Source organism: Anopheles maculipalpis, chromosome 3RL (assembly GCF_943734695.1).
Source record: "Anopheles maculipalpis chromosome 3RL, idAnoMacuDA_375_x, whole genome shotgun sequence".
NCBI lineage: Eukaryota > Metazoa > Arthropoda > Insecta > Diptera > Culicidae > Anopheles > Anopheles maculipalpis.
In genome coordinates this window covers 41,140,813-41,164,536 of record NC_064872.1, presented here as the reverse complement: position 1 = coordinate 41,164,536, position 23,724 = coordinate 41,140,813, and the positions used below count along the sequence as shown (strand labels likewise).

At 37.5% G+C, this 23,724-nt stretch overlaps 2 protein-coding genes across 2 annotated transcripts in view; one reads left to right on the top strand and one right to left on the bottom strand.

Moving 5' to 3' along the window:
- Positions 1-5,816, bottom strand: part of LOC126565725 (guanine nucleotide-binding protein subunit gamma-e) — a 377,807-nt gene extending 371,991 nt beyond the window's left edge. The window contains exon 1 of the mRNA XM_050222929.1: positions 5,808-5,816. The gene's annotated coding sequence lies outside the window, so the exon portion shown is untranslated. The remainder of the gene's footprint in view (positions 1-5,807) is intronic.
- A 1,875-nt stretch (positions 5,817-7,691) lies between these two features.
- LOC126565130 (uncharacterized) lies at positions 7,692-20,400 on the top strand. The gene is made up of 6 exons (XM_050222273.1): positions 7,692-7,831; positions 13,650-13,733; positions 17,507-17,862; positions 17,976-18,125; positions 19,392-19,547; positions 20,300-20,400. Exons 1-6 carry the CDS (start codon positions 7,756-7,758, stop codon positions 20,375-20,377), a joined length of 900 nt encoding a protein of 299 aa, XP_050078230.1. The 5' UTR covers positions 7,692-7,755; the 3' UTR covers positions 20,378-20,400.
- The last annotated feature ends 3,324 nt before the right edge of the window (positions 20,401-23,724 follow it).

Here is a 23,724-nt window from a genome sequence, read left to right as displayed (position 1 = left end):
CGGAATATACGCAACGGAACAACCGAGCACACCCGGGATATGGTGCCCTTTCACGGCTCGGAGAAGGAAATGTCTCCCAGCAAAGATGAAAGGAGTATCTTATTTTTAAGTTTTTTAAAGTTATTATTATATTTTCAATAGCTTTTGATGAGATGCAGTTACAAGCCTCTTTTTTGTCCGAGATCCTTCAGGCGCTAAACAAAACCGACGATCGAACGACCAATTCGTAAAATCGATCAGATGTAAAGGGTTTATCTCTCAGCGATACAACTATAAACGCATAGCGAGAGCACGCACAGATCGTCTATTTCGCACCCTCTCGCTCGCTCTTATCGAAGCAGCCACACGCGTGCAGCAGTTATATGCAGACAATTTCTGAGTTTCTTCTTTCAAATTGAAACTGTACTCCGAGCGTGCGAGTGTCTACCGCTGTTCCCGTGTCCTGTGAAGCGTAATTGAAGTTTTTAACGCGGAAACGAAGTGATTATTGTTTTGTGTGGAAAACAGCAGTCGTTTTCGGTGGTTAACTTTGTTAAAGTATTGAAGTTTTGCTTTGGAAGGTAAATATTCGCATACTTTTGTTGCATTTCTGTTCTGTATGCCGATTTCCGCACGATTAGGCTGTAGCTTGTTGTAGGGCGAGAAAACAAAAATGACGGAGTAGTTTAGATCCGTTGCTACAGGATTTTCCTTGTTCCGCCGTACCAACTGCGAGTGTCCGGTGACCTGTCCTTCTCGCACTGTTGTTTCTGTGGGCACCCGCATTGGATGCGTTGACTCTCGTTCACACACAGCAGCCAGATGCATATGGCGCGCACTTTATTTGCTTGCACAAGGGGACATGGTCGTATACAAAGGCGTGCATTATTCCGTGTGAAGCTCCAGCCAGCTGTGTTCCGGATTTTGTTCTTTTTCCGCACATATGTTTGTTTAGATGTCGTGTTCTCAGCAAATTTAACATGATCGCTGAAATTGAAATATTGGTCATTTTGTGCTGTTTTAATAAGCCATAGTAAGTTGCAAGCAACTCACGTCACATGTATGCGGTGGCTTGTCTCTTACTCGTTGCCCCCATCATCCTATTCTTACTCTGGACCAACGTGGACACAAAAATGGTAAAAAAAAATCTTAAGATAATAGCGATCATATTTCGATGGATTACAAACCAATTCAAGGTTCCGGCACTGGAGAGCCCTGAATGCTACTCCCATTAGTCACTAAAGCTAACACAAGCTGTCGTGCGCATCATTTGATTGGCCTGCCAAACGACTTGCACTTTCTTTTACGTAGTGTAAAGCAGGAAAATCTGGTTTTTCTCATAAAAGGAAGTGGACGAGAAGGAAAGTTAACTCACAACCGCGGTTGTTTGATTGGCGCATAATTATAGCAAACAACATCAAACTGGAGTATTTTTTATGCGTCTACTCCATATCTGGTTAGAGATGCATGGCCAATGAGTAAGTTTACGTTGGCGCAATGTCATCGAACGTCGTCTGTTTTAGCATCTGCAAAGGGCCACGAACCGGTGGGGTTGCCGAACTTACACGATCAAGACGATAGCAGGAAGGGTTATGTTCCGACTGACAGCTCTTCTTACTGCGTATCCCTTTCCCAGATGCAACGTTTTAGTTTTAGTATCCTCCTTCAATGGCTGTCCCGTGGATGCACCACAAAGAGACTTTAGCAGATCGACTTCGGATCGTGTTGTCTTCCATTCCTTATTGGTCTTCCGGGAAGAGTAGGACCGGTTAGGCCGAACACACACCATCCCCCCATACTGAAGGAGGCCCACGCATATCGCTGTGGTGAAGTCTTTCTTTTGCTGTTTGCGATCGTAATATACATCCAATGACGATTATCTGGGCACGAGTCGTGTTCCGTTTCAGGGCAATTCATCTTTGGATACACTATAAAGAAACGCTAGCCCTCAAGAAAAGCTCACATGCAATCAGACACTGTTGCGAGTTCTCCTATAAATCGTTCCATATTTGGGTTTAACACTTTCCTCTTCCGCCTGCATATTTCAGTCGTATGTACGATCCACATGGCCACGGTTGAAGGCTGCGCTGAATAAGTCGTATGGAGGAAGATAGCAGTTTTGTCGATTGTTTTATTTTACATTTTTTACAAATTTCTGTTAGATTTGTGAACTGATCAATGCTAAACGACGCTGACTCTTCCTATAACTTTGTTTTTTCTAGGCTTTCCTGCACATCAATTTCATACAATGTCTTATAAATTAAAGTTTTGCTCGTTTTATTTCATGTCATCTCATAGTTATGATTTTCTTTTATTTTAGATTGTGTAGTTTGTGTACCGTGGATCGCATTACAGAGAGAGACTGAGAGAAACTCTTTAAACCGGAAGACGATCAGACTCGCACAACATCATTCATTATCCACCTTCAACTCTCATTATGTCTGCTGAACAAGTCACCCTTACCAGCGCCGAAGGTAAGTAAGAAAACCATTTTACACACCGCGATCAGTACCTTTGCCATGGCTGTGGTATTGATTTTAGCACGGAGAATATTATTTGCATTAATCGTTGCAGAGAGTCGTCCGAGCATAGTTGTCGGTAAAGCAATGAATTAGCATTTCTTTATACAGCTCTTGCGGCGAAGGAGTTGAGCCTAAAACAAATAGGAAGTGTATCTTTTCTGTTTTATTCCTTCCATATTGCTTAAAACATAAAGAAAGAGTATCGTCGTTGTTCGTCTTACCATTGCAGCTTTACAGGATAAAGCTGGAGAACAAAGAGACCTTTTGGTGGAACTAGCTTTGTACAAATGGTTAATATTTTGTTCTTCTTGGCTTAACGGTTGAAGGCTGCGCTGAATAAGACGTATGGAGGAAGATAGTAGTTTTGTCCATTGTTTTATTTTACATTTTTACAAATTTCTGTTAGATTTGTGGACTGATCAATGCTAAACGACGCTGACTATTCCTAAGACTTTATGTTTTTTATACCTTATAAAGGTCACGCCGGTCATCGAATGGCTTATTAGTCTTTTTTAGTGCTACGTCATTGATCAGTCAGGCCTCATTATGAAGGAACGGTCCGGATTTGAACCTCGGTCCTGTCGTGTGACAGGACCGACCGGACGCGCTATTTGGTTAAACTTCGTTATTATGACTAGGTCTTACTGCTTTCGTGTGTGGTAGTTGCATCTGCAGTAAAAGATGATGTATATCATTCGACTAAAGCGCTATATAACACTTTAGTGTCGGATCAAAAGCTAACGTTTCAATTACTTCTTTTTCCATTCTCTTCATTTGAAAGTAAACTGTGTAGGAGTGTTGTATGGAAACCAGCCCAAATAGGATTTACAGTCCACTTTCTTTGCTTGACCTGATTACCCGTTTACGTTTGGGCTGTGTTGGGCTTGAAATTGTTTTAAGAATGTTGATCATACCTTAATAAATGTAATTTTGTAACTATACGTAACCAGACAGACAAACAATGGTGGGACTATTATGTAGGATGGATCAATTAATGAAGTGTGAACCAAAACTGAATTTGGTCGATTGAGAAAATCCGGAATATCGGGTTCGCAAAAAAAATTCCAATCAGTGCATTGTTGTGGCACATAGGTTTAAGCGATATTGTCAGACTTCATAAAAATTTACTTCCCTCTGAAAAATTGACTGTCAAATTGTTCTTTTGAGCATTATTCTTGTCTTCCAAAAACAATTCTGAGGGTTTAACCTAAAACCTCTATATTTTTCTAAGCAAATTGTTGCGGGTTAGTGAAATACTTGCCTTTGCTTATTTTCTGTTATCACTTTTCTATCACAGCATGTTCCTTATATTCCATACAGCATATCTGGATTATGAGACAATGTAAGAAAGTTATTGTTTTTTCAGCAAAGGTTGATGATACAGGTTTGTAAAGGATCGATTCAATACAGCAAAATCATCTCCATATATGTTATGATAATCTAACATATCATAACTACATTCGTGATCTTGATTGGGCTGGACTATTCTGGATTTAGCCTAAAGGACATGATCATCCTTCAAGATCAATGTGGACTATTCATTCGTTTATATACAGTTTTTTGGTATATATTCTTTCTCACTTTCCATTCGAGCGGTGTGACTCATGCTCACTATTGAAACCCTTTCAGCAATATGATAAATTGTTAAAATCATATTGGAGATACTTGTTTCATTCCTGTAGAACGGCTTGGCCGTATTGATCGTATAATTTTGAATTTTGAAATGATAGAATTTTTTAATCGAATGTATTTCATTTCATATTAGTTTTAAATAGATTTCAATTCATAGCGTTTACTTGCCGTCATACTTAATAAAAAATAATATTAAATAAAATCCTTTTTTTAATTTAACATGTATCATAATTTCAAAGATTAATCTGAAATTGATATACTAAATACTAAAAATTGTCTTCTTCATTTTGGCTTAACGACCTCTAAGGTCACGCCGGCCATCGAATATCGAATGGCTTACTAGATTTGCCGATACCACGTAGATGATGGGATTTGAACCCCGTTCGAGACGTGTCCATAAATAATAGTAAGAAAAAAGTAGAAAGAAACAACAATAATCACATTAGCGTTTGCGCGAGTCTCGCCAATCGTCTCGAGTTCGATCGTGCTAAAACGGTCTAGAGAGCAAAGGGTTAAAAGTAAGCGCATGTTTATATCGCATGCAAGCCACTTATTACAAAATTATTATCATTTTTCAGGAATGCCGAACACCGTCTACTAATTTTTTTATAAGCCCTTATTTTTACGCTTAGCGATTACAGGGTTGTGTTTAACTATCAACGCAACAATCATAAGGGGGAAAACAATGGTTTTTTTTGTGGGTCAATAATCATGATCATGACGCGAAACGGGAGCGGAATCACCGTGTTATTGTTTATTTTAGACAGGCTTCAAGAACCTTCAAGAGCCCACATTCGTATCTTGTCAGTGCAATCAACGAGCACCATGTAATGTATTGGAAAGATTCTCCCACGCAAATAATAGTCAGATTTTTATGACATGGAAAGAGTAGTTGTATTGACATTTTAACTGTCTCGTTTGGAAAAAAATATATAATAGTCGAGTAGCTGTTAGCTGCATTTACCAACTAGAATCGTCTGATTTGTTTTATAGTTTTAAAAGTAATTGTGTTTCTATCGATATGCTTGATTGTTTCTAAGCATATAAAAACGCGTTTGGCAAACGTTTACCACATACTTGTTTATAGTTAGAATGGTAGAGCAAAACAACCATACTATTGAACGGATTTCCTAACGTTTGCTACATTACATAAATCTACTTTCCTCGATGCATCACCGATGACATTGTCCTTTGTATATGTCATCGAGAATAAGGAATCATAAACGAAAAAGCATTTATGTCATTGCTATTGTGCGCCGTTGTGTGCATTGCGTTGGTAGAAGAGGAGTGTTCTAATAATATAGTACAATGTCCATCCAACTTGGCGTCGTCCCACTGCAAGAGTGTAGCCGACTGGCACCAATGTTCAAGTGAACTTAATGCCTGGATTAATTAACGTAGAAAGCAATGTTTTTGTAACATGTCATACGCATTGTGCTGCAGATTATTTCTATAGTACATACAATGGACAATTCGTCAAACCGTTTTGGTGTTCAATATGCTTGTAAAAAGATTATTTGATGACATTTTTTAATTTGTTGATCGATGTGTTTTGTAGAAACAATAATTCTGCCATTAATGTACGGTGAAGATCAGGCTCTTATCGACAAAAAATGTCACCGATTAAGGTGGATAAAATAAAAGTATCGAAAACGTGTGCCGATTTTTTCTCCATTATTGAAATTGTAATTGCGTCTATGGATTGGAACGGCTGGAGCTAAAAAAAAAATGAAACCGGCACCCCGAAGATGTCGAGGCTTTCAAGATTGTTTACGAGCATTTACCCTTAACATATAGGGGTCGCGACTCCGCGAGCCTACTTTTGTGTACGTGTTGGTCTAGGGGATGGCAGCATTCTCAAACACCGACAAATAAAAGCTCGTCCTGCGCAGAAAACACACGCATACGATGTTTTGTACCGACGTAGAATGTTGTGACTGTATTCGTTAAAGATTTACGCTGGACAGGATATCGATCGATTTTCCTTTGCACAGATGTCCTTCGGGTGTCGGACAAAAGAAAACTCCTCACTGGAACTGGAGGTAAATCGTGGTGCACTTGTAGGGAACCGCGTTGTCCGTTAGACAGTGACAACAATATTCGAGACAGAGCCGGTTCGGATTGATTTTCTGCGGAACGAACAGAGGACGGTGGGTGGGTGGGTGGTTGGTTAATGCTGTCAGTTTTCCGAGCATTCGGAGCATTCGTACTGCTTTAAGATTCCATCGCCGTGTCCTGTACTGGAAGCACAGTCCTGCTTTAGACGTCGATCCATTTGGTGGTTGTTATTTATACTGCAAAAGTATTTTCTGCACTGCGTAACGTTTGCCGTACGGTGGATAGTGGTAGTGTGAGTGGTTGATACAAAAAATATAAGCTAGAAAACTATTGAAAAAAGAAAGCTAGGAGCGGAAGTGAGTACGCTACAATTATTTGGTGCATACGGAATTGAGCATCAGCTGCAACTGAACTGTTGGATTGGACATTCCCTACCTAAAAAATCATCCTATGTGTTGACCCAATACGGAGTAATATCAAATGAACAGTGTCAAAAAGTATATTTATGCAGAATTGTAAAAAGTATACCACAACAGGAAGATTAGGCACTATTTGCCTATTGCCAGTGTTAGCGATAAAATGTACACTATATTCCACAGTTTATCTAATTCTACGAAAAAAGGCTTTTACTATCTTGCCGAAAAATATCTCTTTTTAACAAACGTATGACAATTTCTACAAATGAGTTTTTTAAAGATGAAATGCCCCGCCCTGGCCTTATGGAGCTTGTAGGACGGAAGGGTCCGCCTGTGGCGGAAAAGAATGTTTGTTAGTGCATGCGTATACTGTACCAAGGTACTGACAGCTTTCCAAGCTGGCAGTTGATCGGCTCCCACCGAATCACCATTATCCTTTCGCTTTTCTTTCGGTTTGCGGAATTTTACGAGCCTAGTGTGTATGTATGAGTTTTAAATAAGTTAGACACCGGTGTGTGCGGAAAAGCTTATTTTACAACCGTAATACAGACATCCAGGTGCCGGTGCCGACTGTTGAAAATCTATAAGGTATATTGAGGGTAGGAATCACTAGCGTCGCAGGATTGTCTACTGGTTATCGTTTCAGCTTCATCAGGTGTTTCTTGCACTGGGATTACTTACGGATTAATAGAAGCTTAGATGAAAGTGTTTCGGTTCATCTCAAACGCTAAAAAGCAAACTCTTTTATGAAGCTTTCTTATCCAAGTGTATTTTGCAATTGAATTCCTAGTCTCCATAGTTAAAGAATTAGTTTTGGGTAGATTCTTGTGGCATATGTGGTAGCCGTTCGTTGTACAAATAGAGTAATGCTGGTAATAGTGGTGATTGGCTGCTCCATCCATCATGGCTGCTTAATTAGTCGATCGTAAAGAATACTCGTTGATCAATTTCTATCAATTCTTATCTCGAAAACAGTTTTGAGCGATAAATTGCAAAAGTTCCAACATTATCTGCTCCATAGCATAATATCAGCGTAATATTAAAAATATTCAACTAAAAGTGAAAGCCGAGTAAGCTATAGTGTACGTGTGCGCGCATCGTGTTCGATTTTCTTTCGACAGTCCTAAGCTAACTTTATAGTCTACAAAATGTTGATTGGATTAGTGCGAGACTCCGTGATGCAGTGCTTCTGCCATACATGTCGAGCTCCTGTGCTGCCGGCAGGTAAGGGATATCTTATCGAATCAAATGAAGCAAAAGAATAGGATGTGAAATGAATCCAGTAGTTAAAGAATGTTTGTGATAATCGCAGTCCAAACTTCTTTCGAAAATTTCGAGACAAATGCAATGCATGAGCGCTGTTGCAGGAGGGGCTAATATGGAAAGACGGCCTTTTCCTTGCTGCTTATGTCACTTCTAGTTCGTTTCACGTCCTTTTCCGATTAGTGACACAAGTGAAGAGTTGTTTGACTGTAGTGGGTTATAGAAATACAGACCTTATTATTTAAATTTTACCTTACCACATATAGACGATGACTATAACGAAGACTATATAGAGTTGTACTTAAGTATTTTGGATTTAATTGTGCCATTTTTGTCTGGAAATGAAATTTAATATTATCAGGGAAGAAATAAACTCAATAGTTATCAAAACTAGAAAGCAAACATTTGGTTGCTCACGTAGCCCGTGTTGGGAATGAATAAGTAATATGATTTCCTGTCTAGCAAATAGAAATTTGCTCAAAAAGCTACGCATTTTTTCGCAATTCCTTCTCTTTACCGATCAGGTGTTCTAAGAGAGTGAGAGGTTTTGTGGATGAAAGAATGTAACAGGAGATTTTTTTTGGCACACCACACGGATATATGGTTTTCATGAAGGGGAGGAAACACAAGACGCGGCCCAAGGTAACGGAGGTATCGTCGGTCTCGTAGGATTATATAACTTTATGTGCACAAAATAAATAAGAAACGCCAGTCGTTTTTGGTTCTGGGGGCTCTTGCTTCTTAGGTCCTTGGAAGAACCTAGTGGACGAGCCAGTGGATGACTCATCCAAGAGCACAGACTGGCAGTCGGTTGGGTTGATACGTTACCGTTTTATCGTCTTCCACTGCGTCGTCTCCACAGCTCCTTTTTTTTTTAACTGCTGTTTCGGGTTCGATTTTTCCTGCATGGGCTTATACCGGAATCTGGGGAAAAGATTGAAAGAAAAAGAAATTTGTTAAACGTAATTTTCACGCCTAAGTTTTACTGATATTGGTACTTTTAGGTTCTAAATGTCATTTATTGTGTTTTTTTTAATGAAAGCTTAGTACGATTGATCGCGCGATCTTATTCATTTATGTTGTTGCCGTTTTACCTAGAATAAAAAGCTTGATTTTTTAGGCAACACGCCTGGCCATATTGCTACAATAAAATTTATGTATTTCATTTTTTTTATTTCCAATCCAATTTCTTAGCTTACACGAACCTTCGCCCAATGCAGCTATCCTTGTGTATCCTGTTTGACAGTTAGTTTTGTCAAAAGTCACCTTCAATGTTGTTCCCTTTTGTTCGGAAGGCATCATCGATACACGCGATGAAGATTACTCAGTGATGCCGGCCACGTACATTAGCTGATGGGGTGAGAAGGAACTCCGAAGCTGTATTGCTGTAGAAGGAGAAAACCTTCTGGATTCTCGCTACTACGTAACGATGTTGCAGCCATTTTCTCATTGAAATTGGTGGACTATTGAAAAAGGTTTTAAGTGCATTCAGCTCTAATTATGACGTGAGAAATTTTTTTTGACAACAGTATATGATGTACGTATATATGTATGTGTATATGCTAAAAGTTTTGCTAAGATAAGTGCAGAAATAAGTAAACGGCATTTATATAAGAGTTTTCTCATACTTTTTCATAGGCTGCTGTCGGCTAATAATGTGTAATAGCAGCTTATCATTATTACAGTCTTTTACATAAACTTCGCGGAAATCGATTTATACAAAATTATCTTGTATCCAAATTTGAGTGGTTTGCGAAACGGTTGGCATGTTGCCAAACTAAAACCAAAAATTGCCTCTACAGATTTACCTTACAGTTTTGGCAAACCAAAGCACGTAGAGCTTTTGGTGTGTTGTTCGTTTGATGCGGGTTGTTTCCCTTGAACTGTTAGTTTTTTTTTTTTTTGTAATTTGGATAATTCAACTGTCAGTCTAAACGCAAGTCCCCCTGTCAGTAGTACTCGCTAGTATTGTTTGATGTTGTGTGTATGTGTGGAACATGTTTATGCGGTACTAAAAACGCGATTAACACACATCGTCCTGGTAATGAAAAATGTGATGATCAAGAATTGCGATAAGGAGTTGTATCTATGGTACCACAGAAAAAGACAACACGGTTTATGGGATGATATGTACATCATGAACCATGGAACTCATTTTGATTGTGTAGTAGGATAATACACCTGCATTTGTATTAGTAAAACTGCTTACCAATGCCACTGTTGACTGTTTGATGCATTTTCATGTTAGTAATACTCTTGTCTACGAGCGAGTTGTAAAGAAAATACAGCAAAGGTGTTTATGTATTATGTGACTAACATACTAACGAACACATCATACGCAAGCAAGTGTGTGAGGGGTGTATTTCATGCAGCACGAACATTATACCCGGAACATTATATGATTTGTTCCTACGTTCCCCTCTTTTGCTTACATTTGGAGTTCTCCAGAATTTCCTGCAACCCTCTACTTGAAATGCAGTTTGCAGGCATTGCAGTTTTTTTTTAATTTAAATCCTTTTCAATGCCCCCAGGTAGAGTAGGGGATGTGAATGTGCTCATATACGCAAAGACTTTAGTTTTTACCCATGTAGGCTTTTAGCTCGAGTGAGGGGGCTGGCCTATGGGGTGGAATTAGTAAGCAGTACCATAGGGGAAATCAACTTTGTGACGCAGAATTGGAGGAGCCACAGCTGTCTGCGTTGCATTTGGAGCTAACAACGGTTATCCACGTTGGCATCGTACGTACTCGTGAAGGGTATGATGGAGCTGCTAGGAGTTCTGAAGCGAGAGGTGGAACAGAAGTGAGGTTTTACAGAAAATACTCGGGCGCCAATCGTGACGACATACAGCAGCGCATGGCACCATTTGATCGTGTGTGACTCATCACAAGCGAAACTTAGCACCGGGAATACAGGGTATCCCGAGGATTATTGACGCTTTCACATGGTTTATCAAACCCAACATTTTGAAATTTTTTCTTCTTGTCTTAACGACCATCTAGGCCACGCTGGCTATCGATTGGCTTACTAGGCTTGCCGATATCATGTAGTTGGATAGTCACTTCACTCTGGTTCCGGGGCCGGTTCGATTTCGATTTGAATCCCGGGCCTACCGGTTGAAAACCTGTGCCGATGTCGCCTACACTTTTTTTCTGAAAACTGTATATAGTGTAACTACATCCAGGAATCGTTATATTGTAAAGAAGGGAGTCAACGTTTTTAAACTTATTAAAAAATATATCTGGGAACCGGTCAACAATGTGTGTAGCTAAATTTGTAAAACCGTCAAAAATCTGGATGTATACAAAAATATATTAGAAGTTGTCCAAAAATATATAATTGGAAAAGCGTAAAAAACTCGGAACAAAAATAAATATCTGAAGCGCCAAATAATGTTGCATTAAGAAAAAAAATCGATGGAGCGATCTTAGACTCATTATCTCATCACGGCCATCAACACATTTAGGCCATTCAATGTTCACGCAGAGATGATGCCCAAATAGGTGTGGTGTTCGCACCTTTCAAGTCGTTGAAAATTTCTTCTACTTGTTTCTTCTACTTTGTATCCAAATATAACATAAATCTCTTTAAGGAAAAGATGTTACCATATGTGACAAAACATAATGGAGAAGTCGCTAGAATAATATTTTGTAAAAAATGTATCAACTATAGCATTAGATAAATTGTTATTGTGGGTTGATTGTTAAACTGTGCTGGAATTGTTTGCACCATTAATCAATTCCTGTCGAACAAGGAAATGAGGTCCAACAATTTTAAACGCACATTTTGTCTGACATTCTCGTAGAAATAACTGAAAAATTGGTGTCAGTGTTGGGCATTTTGTCTTGTTTTGTCACATTTTATATCACAACTGATCACGGGCATTGATTATTCATCATCAATCAATCTGACGACTGCAGCGGATTTTGCATGAAATTCATATTTTGGCTAAGGTTCTTCACTGAAAATTATACAAATGCGGTTGAATTGAAATTATTTAATTGTCTATGTACAACCAGACGTGTGGAGTTTGGGACAAAGCCATGAAACAAAGTACAAAACAAGCCAACAATTTTAGGCCTGCTCTTCTCAGGAATACAGTGCCAAGTGCTGAGGAATGCAGTGCCAAGTAGAAGGAGTAAATTCGGTATGGGTAGATTTTATGCATGAGGGTGGAATGTCATTCAAGTCTAACACGGTCATAATTCAAAATGTGTAACATAAGAATATTTCTATGTTTTGATGCCTTATTGAGTGTTTAATGTACAATTTATTTAAAGCTTATGCTTTTTAACGCTTTTTAGCTCGATGTATATGCAAAAGAATCGAGACTCAAGAATGATTCAAGACCTAAACACCCAAACCTAACCCATGACCCAAACAATAATAAAGGTAAAACTGTCATAAACCTCAGGACGCAACAAAACATGTATGGAAAACCGTAAAAAGCCTCAGGGCAAATCTTAAAATATCTGGGAAAGCGTCAAAAATATATATGTATAATAAACTTTACAAACAAAAGAAAAAAATCAAAATATGTTGAAAAGACATTGTTGATCGATTTCGTATCCTTTAGTAAGTTTATTTTATAATTATTATTTTTGGATAAATCTACTGTCGCATTTGTCATGTAAATTCATAGTAAAATTAACTGAATGAATAATTTATAAACCCTAAATTTAGTCTGGGATAAGGCAAAAAAAACCGAAAATGCCATGTTTAGTTTATAAAAACAGTCGACATATGGGCTGTTGACAGTACGGCGCAAGCCGTCATACTTAAATAAAATACGAAATTATTCAACTTTTAGCTATGCAGGTGTGAGACATATCGTTTTGCTCCTCTAATCATTTATTGATTTTATTTCGGAAGCATTTGGTCACATGATGATGGTGGCAGTGTCAAATTTCCTGTATTGGCATTGCTCGCAAGGGGAGTGCTTTCAACACTAAATTTTTCATTGACTCACAGCGAGGCCAACCATGCTACTCCTAACTGCATTGCATGCTACCAGCCAAGCCGGTAAGCTATGAGTTGGTCTAGCTGTAGACCATACTGCTGCATATCTGGTCTCACTGGTTGCTGATGGCGCTGAAGAGAAAATGAAATTAATGAACGAACTATTCTCGGGAATTGTCACAAAGGGGAAATGATGGTCAAATCGAATTAGCTTGCCTGAATGCTTCATCCTAAACGAACGCCCTTTATGGCTCCCTTCAGCACAATTCTACGGCCGTCGTTAGTGGTTGGTTACGTTGTAGGTGTTTTCGAAAATGTGGGTAAAATTGTACTGAGATTGGAAATGGTTTCAGTGAATGTGTTGAACGGCGGAAAGGTTATGGAAAACTATGGCAGAAGGTGTCTCGGGTGTCTATTTAAGGTATTTTAACACGGGTAGGTTGTGTGTAAAGCAATATGCCACAATGAAATGGATAAAATACTAAGCTTTCATTGCTTACTGAGCTGCATTCATTACTAAGTAACTTTAATGGATAATATAGAAAAATAGTTGCAAAAAATATACACCATAAAGCATGTTCAGACGATTAAGTACAACGCTGACTGACGGACTTAAATAACGGACTGGTGCACTATTTGACTGTCCTTTTTTAGTTGTTCTTTAATATGTCTCTTTGTAAGTACAAATCAGAAATTCACATCCATTAAACTGTTGTTCTGTGTACGTCAAACAACTTTTCACGATATGTTTATATAAGTGGTATGTGACACAATGTACTAATGCTTCACGGTTAATGGTTAACAAATTCTAAATACTTCAGTCAATCGACGATCTGCTCCGACAAAGAAACCCACTAAAACTCGGACCAAACAGCCAAAAGCATCAAAGAAAGTAAAATTCATAAGTAAGTATACGGAATCGATTTAAAAATTACGCCGCAGTTTTACATATTTTTATCATGTTTTATGTACAAACAATTTTTTCTTAACTCTTAAAGAGATTCTTTCAAAATACCTCAACCAAAAGCTATCAGATATTCAACTATGTTCCAGCGTAAAAATGCTATCGTAGGTCCACGTATTAAAGTACATCCTTGATTAGGCTATAGATGGTGCACATTGCTCGGTTTAGTCGTACGACTATAATTAAGATTGTTGGCTGTTGGTCGTTGGTTATACAATCAATTGTTTGTTTTTTGTCTTGCAACAAAAATTTTCATTCTATTTCGTGTACAGTGTTCGACTCATTGGCGCTTTGGCTCAAATAAGACGTCAACACGTTTTTCTACCAAGTCGTGCGAAATTATTCGCCTACCGATTAAGCTCTGATCCTTAGACATATTTTAACGGCCGCGGTCGACGTTAGTAAGTAAATTGAAGTTATGTATATCTGTTTTGTTTTATAGTATTTATGAAAATGTCGCCACCCCAACATTAACAAAACGTATTGCTTGTATATCAGTGAGTTGAGTGTCCAAGAATAGAACTACCAAAAGTGTCTAGCCAATACGTCGTGTCACGCAAGCGAATTGGTAGTTTTGCTATAGCCTACGCGTGTACCATCGTCCGTTGCGTTTATCTGAGGGAATCGATCGAACCATTTTATTCCTCATTCTTTTTACGTTTAGCACACCCTTGAACAGATTTAATTTTTTATCGATTGGTTTTAGCTTCCTATAAAAACTTGTTTATATGGTGGTGTGTTGATGTTTTAGTAAAATTATATCGTCCAGTAATGTATTTGAGATTTCTAATCTAAATTCAGAACATTGTTGCTGTGTTTTTGGATAAATCAAAGTAATATTTAATGGGAAACATATTTCACAGTATTGAAGGCAAGGTAATGAAGGCATGAAGTGGGTTTATTAACGTTTTCTAAATTCAAAGGTGCTCTATTTAAATCACTCCAATTAATCCACTCAAGCAAGGTTATCACTCGTCATCATAAGTCATCGTCGAGTTTAGAATACTATCCTACTTGAAAGACTTGAAACACTTTAATTCGGCATTTTACCGAATCAGTCAATCGTACTTTGTTATCTGGAATCTGGATTCACAACAGATATCACGTAAAACGTTCAACAGCAAGACAACTGCTAGGTACAGCTCTTTCAAATTTATGGATTATCAGGAAATTTTTGGCCCTAATTGATGAAAACTGTATATTTGAAGTACCACTAAGACAATGAAACCAAAAAAAAAAAAAATTTATAATCTGACAGGATGTGCCATAATTATCGTTGCCAAACCGTTAACGATCAATTACATTTAATTATTGGAAAAGTAATAGGTAACATCTTATTCTTCATTAAAACACTTTCAATAGAAAGCTGTTTTATATTCTTTATTTACTGTATTATTGGTGCTACGTATTAGTAGTGTTTGTTTGTTTGTTTTGGAATCAAGTCGTACTATTTCACGGTGTTTCACTGCAAAAATGGTAGGATAAAACAGATTTAAAACAGAATCATCAAGGCGAATGTGAGAAGTCTTTACAAAACAGAGTTGTTATAGACCTAAAACGGATGGAAAGGAAATTTTCTTCCGTTTTACTTTTTCATTCTTCCAATCCAGTCCAGTAGTTGAATTTGCTCAGTTAAGGATGAGGATTTAATTACTTAATGAAAAGTCTATAGCTTTTTTCTGCCTTATTTTAGCTTAGTAGCAGCATAAGTGACAGACAGTTTCGCAGTGATACGGTTTCTTTTGTGTCGGTGAATCATAATTACGCATAAGTTTCCTGCAGACCAGACGAACGGATAGAAGGACTATTATTGGGTTTCCGTGAATGTTTGAAATCACTAGAGGCTTTAAGTGATGTTTACGATCGCTGTCGTTGCTGCCTGCAGCTGTCTGTTGCTGTAAACGAGGGAGATGCGCTGCACATTTCGACGAATCCTAGAGACTCGACAGTTGAAAACATCTCAGCAAGAGGGCAATATTAAAGATACCAGAACTTTTTCAGGATTTAACTGTCGAACGACAAACAAATATCTTTGATAGTCCTGAGCAATCCTGTCGAGTTCTCGATATTTATCTATACTAGTTGTGATGTTCGAAAAGGTGTCTATATTCTAGCAACCAATAATCTTTAATTAGATTTAAAACATTTTAAACCATCTCTTTTTTATATATGGCTGTACCACCTATCGAGGTTTTATTTGATTTTACTCGTAGTTTAACTGCTAGCACAGCAGACAAACAGACAGAAGCTGTATAGCTGTTATAAATATTGGAAATGAAATATAAATGAATAATACAAACTTATGTAACACATAAAACTCCTTATGTTTTATACGATTACATTTGTCTTTGAATAAAAATGCCCATCCTTCCCAATACACAATGTATACTTGCTTCGGAGTGGTGTGTGTGTGTCACATATGTCGCCCCCTAATTCCTCCATTGAATTCCGAAAAGTAATTTCCTACATCCAGACACATCTCGATGCTGCGTGGTACAGTTTGGTAGGTCGATGCTATCAGTCGATTAGGACTTTTCCGAGCTTCCGAGATAACATAAGCTTTAGAAGGGCTCATGTATGTGAACCAGACTGACAAAAAAAAAAAAAAAAGTTGAACATATTACATTCAACACTCGGGTGTACAACGTCGTGTTTCAGAAAATCAATATTTTTGCAACGTAAGAGCATGGGCGCATATTGGTGTCTCGGTGGTACCAAACTTTGAGTTATTTGTTATGTTTAATTTTCAGAAACTAGAATGAAATCCTTTTTATTAGTAATACAATATCATAATTGTTTATAAACATGTTTATAAATGTTTGTAGCTTTGATTATTTGTACGTGGTATGTAGATTATAATGTAAAAGACAGGAAGGTGACAAGGTTTACACCCTTTTAAATTTCAAATGATGGTATCGAATGTCAGCAGAAGTACACGAGCATTCATCATTTACTCGATTGGGCTTCTTTGGGCACTTAAAAAGGAAGTCAAGTCTTTTGAAGGACTTCACTTCTTACAAACACTGCACAAAAATGAAACGACGTTACTTATTGAACGTTATTGAAAATGTGTGCTAAAGTCCTTGAATTGTTTTTCTTCCTTTTTTCATAAGCTATGAGATAGCAATAATTTGTACGTTTATCAAATGGAACATATTGCTGCTATAAGGGTCATCTGTAGGAGTTTTACATTTTGAGCAATTTTATTTGCAAACGTCGATGCAAGAAAAAAAGGAAACCGTTGATAAACAATTTAGGCAACTCTTTTGGCAACTAACATAAATTGACCGAAGAACATTTTATACCCGTTTCTGTAGGACTTGAAAAACGCATAAGTTTTTGAAATGATATTTAGGAAACCGTTACGATAACAAGCAATTTTTTGTTTCTTAAGCTCAAGCCTAAAGCCCCTGTTTTGTTTTTATTCATATAGAACGGCCAGGGCGTATTGCTATGACGCAGTTTCGTTCCGGTAAATACTTATGGAAAAAGCCCTAAAAGCATCACTTAGTAACTCATATAACTATTACTGAAATCGGTTTTTTAATTGTGTTTAAAATCTGATCATTGGTCATGTGGTTTTGTTTTTTTCGAGCCGGATGGTGCCTCGTGGGTGTGTGAGAAAAGCTTCGTTGTTTCTCTGGCTTCAATAAAATACAATATTTAGTCTAATATCACTAATGTGTAACGTGCATGTTTAATATTTACTTTTAGCTACGGAGATCCGTTGCCAGGAAAAGTCAAAAGGCGGTCTGTGCTATGAAGTAATCCTGGCAGAACCAGCTGGTAACGTGGCGTTACCGAAACTACCCCCCACCCAAGGCAAGAATGTCTCAGCAGAGGAAATCGAAGAGAAGCTAAAGGCTGCGGAGGAACGCAGACTGTCTCTGGAGGCAAAGAAGATGGCTGACTGGTCGGCAAAGATGGCCAAAATAGAGGAGGCTTCTCGCAAAAAGGATGAGCTGGACAAGGAATTCAAAACACATGCCAAGGAGGTGCTTCACACCAAGATGGAACAGTACGAGGAAAAGCGAGAACAACAGTTGTCGGAAATAAAGGAAAAACTAAAGGTACGTTGCATGGTAACTTCACTAAAATGTTTAAAAAAATTGCAGTTCAAAATATGTTTCATATTTATGATTTGATGTTTTGTACTTATAAATAATTTTACGTAATTTTGCAGACACACGCAGCGGATATTGAGAAGACGAGACAAAGTTTGGAACAGCAGAAGGTCGAGGAGCTGCAGAAACATCTGGAAGATAAATTGCGAAATGCTGCCACTCTTCGCGATGATAATATTAAAAAAATTCTAGATCGGCTAAAGGAACACGTACGTATCGTATTTGATAGTAGGATATACCGCGATTTCCGGTGTCTTGATAGTATTTCAAAAGGCATTTGGCATATAGTTTTCGAGTACTTGAGATCTGGTACTCGTAGGATTATCTATCACATACTTGTACTTCCCTTGTGCCCAGTTCCCTTCCCCAGTTCAATGCATACAATGCATGCATTGAGCTGTTTGTTGCGCATATAACTGTTTGTTAATTTTAATTTTCTTACGTTCCGTCTCCGTTCGTTTTTTCTCTGTTTTCTTTCCATTTCATGTAACACTCTTCTCACCGCCGTGCACACCACGTGTTTACACAAAAATGCGGATTTTTTTTCTATTTGGTAAAAATCGTACTATCTGGTGGACCATACATCGGACGATTTCGAACGCTATTTTGCACTTTGCAATATGCGTCCTGTTTCGGTATCATCGACACCCCACTACACGATGACTTCATACACTACTCACCTAACACAATCCATTATGCATACACTGGCGTCGTACATTGCCGTACAAATCAATGAAACTGTTATTCTTTGTGTTTGTTAAACATCTATCGCTTTTCCTGTGTCTTTTTAAATATGGGACTTTATATGTGTGTTTTATCACATCCTATGTATTAATCTTTATTTGTTTGAATGGGCTCGTTTTTTATTTGTTGGTACAAATATTGAACACCCGTTTATTTATTGGGTGGTGATGTTAAACTGTATCGAATTTTACTTATCACGATATACCTTTGTTGACCATGTGAAAACTCAATCCAACTGTTTGTCTGTTTGTTGTGAGCTATTATTTATCTGTTGATATGGACGTTCTTTTTGTTGACGCGATTATTGATGAAAATTGTTGCATGTTGTTTGTTCCAACATCCTTTGGAAATTCCCTAAATATACTGATATTTTCCAACAAATACGATCAATTTTCTGCGTTTATACGATTTATCCTTCCGCAAACAATGCGGTTTTCGGTGTTATTTCCTATCGGTTTTGCTGGAAATAATCATTTATAATATTTTGTTTTTTTTCCATTATCACTGAAACCTTCAAACATTTTAAAAAATCATACAAATTCCCCATCATTTATTATAATCCAATTTTTATTTGTTGTTTTCATCGTTTTCCTCTGTGTTTTTGCGTAATTTTGTAATGTACGGGACTTGTTTTAATAATACAATAATTTTTCATTTCGTTCATCATGGTTTGATCCATCAACACATATCAACCACCATGTGATTGCATACAAACCCGCACACATATACAGAACACTGATAAGTTGAACGAAGTCCGCGCAGCCTGCTACCAGACCGAAGCACAAAAGTCCACCGAAAAGACGCGTATCATCGAAAACAAGCTGTCCACCGCCGAGCAAAATCGTGAAAAGGAACTCCAGAAGAAATTGGAAAACATTCGCAAGCACGTAGGTTTCGTTTTGTTTTACTTTCATCTTTTTCCAACGTAAATAATTTGAATTTATTTAATACAAGTTCGTTTGTGTCTCGTTTTTCGTTTTCGTATTTTACCGCATTTTGTTGATAGTCCGTACTTGGGTTATGCACTTGGTCTTTCTATATTTAATCTGGATGGAGCATACTTTACCGATATATTTCAAGCGAAATATTGTTTCTTTAAAATTTGGGATCAAAAGATTCTCACTTTTCAGGATAAAATGCACGCCAACAAGAACAAGAACAGCAATCAAAGGTTGATTTTTAATCTGATAGCGTTTGAGTTGATAAAAAAAAGTTATTATTAGGTTATTCAAACCAAAAGAGCCAAATGTTTTGAATGGCTTGGTTATATGGTTATAAACAAATTAATAAACAAATCTAGTTACAAGTATATAATTAGTCGCCACAAGTGGTGTTGACAGTTATAAATGAATAAATAAATAAGTCTAGTTACAAGTAAATAAATAACATAAACCATTATGAAAGCATAAAATACGTATTTTGGGGCTTAGTTAATCGAAAGGTTCAGGGTAATGAAAGTTACATTATCTATTTGTACATATAAGCTGTTTTCTTTTAACCTTGCTTATTTGCTGTATTGCTGTTCTTGAAAATAATTCGATTATTCACCTTTGTTTCGCGACTATTAATCAATTTTATCATGGTAATGTATTGTGGTCAATTCGTGTTATATATTTATCTTTTTTTATTTTATTTCCAGGAGCGACGTGCCGAATTGGTACGTCAAAACAAGGCGGCCCTGGCTCAGAAGTCCGATGTTACTGCTTCGTCTGGCTAGATTATGAATCAATAAGCACATGTACACAAACGGTGAACACTAACAAAGCAAATTGCATAATTTATGTATCGGAAGTACGCGCAGGCACGAAACATCCCGTAAAATGTCTCTCACTTTTATTTGAACTTGTTTTAATTAATGAACGAATTAGTGAGTTTTTGTGTTCTGCAGATAGAATGAGCCATATTTAATTTAAAAAAAAAAAAAAACAAAACAAAAAAAAACATTTATAAATGTAAAATCAAAGAAGAAAACGATCCCATTGTGATGAAAGGCATGCAGCCGTTTGAAAACGCCAATGACCTATTGTGAAAAGTGAAAAAAGCATTAGCCAATCGAGAACCAACTGATCAAGATCAATAGCATTATCTAACACGTAGCATAAAGGGGGAAAAAAAACAGGTGAAGTATTGCTAAACAACTAACATGCGCATTGAACCAAGTAGATAGTTAGATTACGAACATCATCTTGAAGGTCTGTAACGGGTGTGGTGGAACTCATGAATCTGTATTAAGCATTACAAAGCACGAATTACTTGTTTACTTTTTATTGGTGAAAACTTTTCGCTCATTTTGTTTTCTTGTGCGAAGAAATAGTCCATACGGTCCCTGTCATCTATCGGCCGGACAGCTACGCGAGCGCGATATGAGCTTAATGGGATCAAGCAACATCTCAATCAGAAGCGCTGAGAAAGGCAACATGGGACTCTAGTGAAATTGAAACTAATACGATGTGAATGAAACGATAAAGACAAAGAATGATAAAGAGCTCAACAAAGCCAGCACAAACGATGAAGACTAACTAGAGATTTACCTTTGAACTCGCCCTCGTGTGGGTAAGACCTTTCTAAAAGGCTCGATGCTAAATGTATTCAAAACACAGAGAAGAAATATTAACCCAATAACAACATCTTAGTTCTTCACCAATGGCGCAATAATGGTGCAATGAATGCAGAGCGTAACTAACACGACAGCACATAAATAAGAAAAGAGATTAATGACATACTAACAGGAAGTAGAAATAGTGCTAAAACAATGAAGCAAAATAAACACAGCAAATACTCAATGAAACAAATATTTACCCTTTCCAACTTTTTTTCTCACACCATAATAAAAACGCTATAGAAATGGAAGTATGTATGCAAAAGAAAAAAAATAGACAAACATGTAAAGGGCAATGTTTAATGGGTCGGAGACGGCTTCAACGAGTTATAGAGCGCAAAACCAAGAGCGATTGCTGGCTACAATACGTGGATGATGCTCATTGATGCAGAAGCTAATAAGCGCTGACTTACACTACCAATGCAGAGCCAATGCAGGAATTGAAAAAAGATGGTTTTTGGATGAACAACGCAAGCATCCAATAGTGAATCTGTTGTGCGGCATGCGTTGGAAAGGATGAAGATAATTCGTATGGAAAGCATAAATCGAAATGATGAAATACATGAATCAGAATATGAAAGAAAGATGCGCAATTCGAAACATCGTGAAGAATGGATGGCTAAAGGAAAATTAAAAGCCTGGAATAGCACACATTAGTGAAAAAAAAGAACAATGCATTGCTGCATAGAATAAAAGAAAATATCTTAATGCAAAAAATCGCAACAACAAAAACACAGGTACCACTCAACGTACTGCAATGCATGGAAGATGTAGAAAACATTGTAAAACGGGATTACAGCAAGATAAGCAAGCAAATCGCATTATACATATATCGCCTCTGTGCCGCCTATTTATACATTTATTCTATCAAAACAAGTAACACGGATTGTGGCCGTCGTCGTGAAACATCTCTAACATATGATGGATGTGTGTGTGTGTGTGCGCTAGCGGTAGAACGCGAGCGGCATGCAGGCCCAACCGAGTTTTGATTATTCATTCCACCATCTTTCGACTTAGCCATGAGTTAAAAAGAAAGCATAGGGGGTAAAGGAATGTAATGCTAGTTTATTATAAAGATATAAGTACACCCATATATAAAAATACATATATTTACAAATTTCTTTACGCTTTTGTGAGGGCAAAGTATATAAATAGGAAAGACAGGAGGAAGAAAACGGATCGGTTTATAAGCTTATCGCTTTTTGTGGGAAGGGTTACAAACGGTTAAGAAGCGGATAGAGTATGAGTAACTACTAAGGGGAGGATGAAATGGGATAAAAATCGGCATGCTGATAAGTGCTTTGCTAAAGAAAAAGAAAAAACTAAGCTTTAGGAAAAAGGATCATTTGCACAATAGTGTTATGAAGGTGACGGAAAGTGAAGGGAGTATACACGTTTGTGGGAAGTTCGCTTTTGCCTCGAATGTCTGAAAGAAAGGCTGCTGCTTTTTAGTAAATGTTCTTAGTTTTTATGTTGTGTTATGGTTTAGCTCCTGCTGTTCATTACCGCTCGGTTTGCTGATGATAAACAAAACGGAACCGAATGGATTTGTCCGAATTGAATGAAACGCCTTTTGTGTAATAATCTAATCAGCGTGTAATAGGTGAAGAACGAGAAATGGAAGTGTGGCACAAAATCCATATTCGAACCGAAATTTACCTTGTCACGCTTGCATCACCAAAAGCTGCGCCTGTTAAATAAGAGTGAATCGAATCGTTTGAATAAAACAAATCAACCCGATTAAAATGGCTCATTTGAGGCGAGTGTAAGAACCGGTCATATTAAAATAAACTTAAAATGTGTAGTAGGAGCTTTACGTGCATTTCACCAGCATGGAATGGAATTTTTTGAACGATTTGGGGAGCGCAATTATGTTTTATTATTAAACATTGATTTATCTGCAAACGTTCTCACCCATCTCCATTCGCCGTTTTTCACTGTAACAGCTCCCAACAAAAGGAAGAAATTGAAAAATGCTGTGTTTTTTAGGACATGTTCGCATGCCTTGGAAAAGGAAAATACTAGCAAATTCTTTTGGCGGTTTTATGTATTGAATCGGTACATTACATTGGCATCTTGGTTGCTGAAGATTGTCTTGCCGCAGGATAGAAATTGAAACCAAGCATCAGACATCCAATAGCACATCATCTACGAGTTGTGCGTGTTGAAGCTTCGGTCTGCCTCGTGAAATGTTTGCAACACTCCGGAGCAGTGTACCATGAGCCATATGGACGAAATCGAAAGTAAAGCATATGAAAAAAAAAACTGGCTACTAATGTTAAAAAAGCGATGCGATATTTATGCCAGCAATCAAGCACAAAGTAAAGAAAAGCATGCATACAATGCTTGGCATATGCGAGCAAAACCAAACAAATGGAAATGTAGCTGCAGCTCAAGTGTTAGCTAGAATCACTAATAACATATGCAACTCCAAGAGATAGTCGTGCGATACTTTGTGGCTATAA

What these genes read in the sequence shown, in the direction of transcription:
- LOC126565130 (XM_050222273.1), top strand. Translation starts at nt 7,756, where the DNA reads ATGTTGATTGGATTAGTGCGAGACTCCGTGATGCAGTGCTTCTGCCAT. An exon ending in AGCTCCTGTGCTGCCGGCAG is followed by an intron (nt 7,832 to 13,649) that starts GTAAGGGATATC and finishes TAAATACTTCAG; the next exon opens with TCAATCGACGATCTGCTCCG. An exon ending in AAAGAAAGTAAAATTCATAA is followed by an intron (nt 13,734 to 17,506) that starts GTAAGTATACGG and finishes ATTTACTTTTAG; the next exon opens with CTACGGAGATCCGTTGCCAG.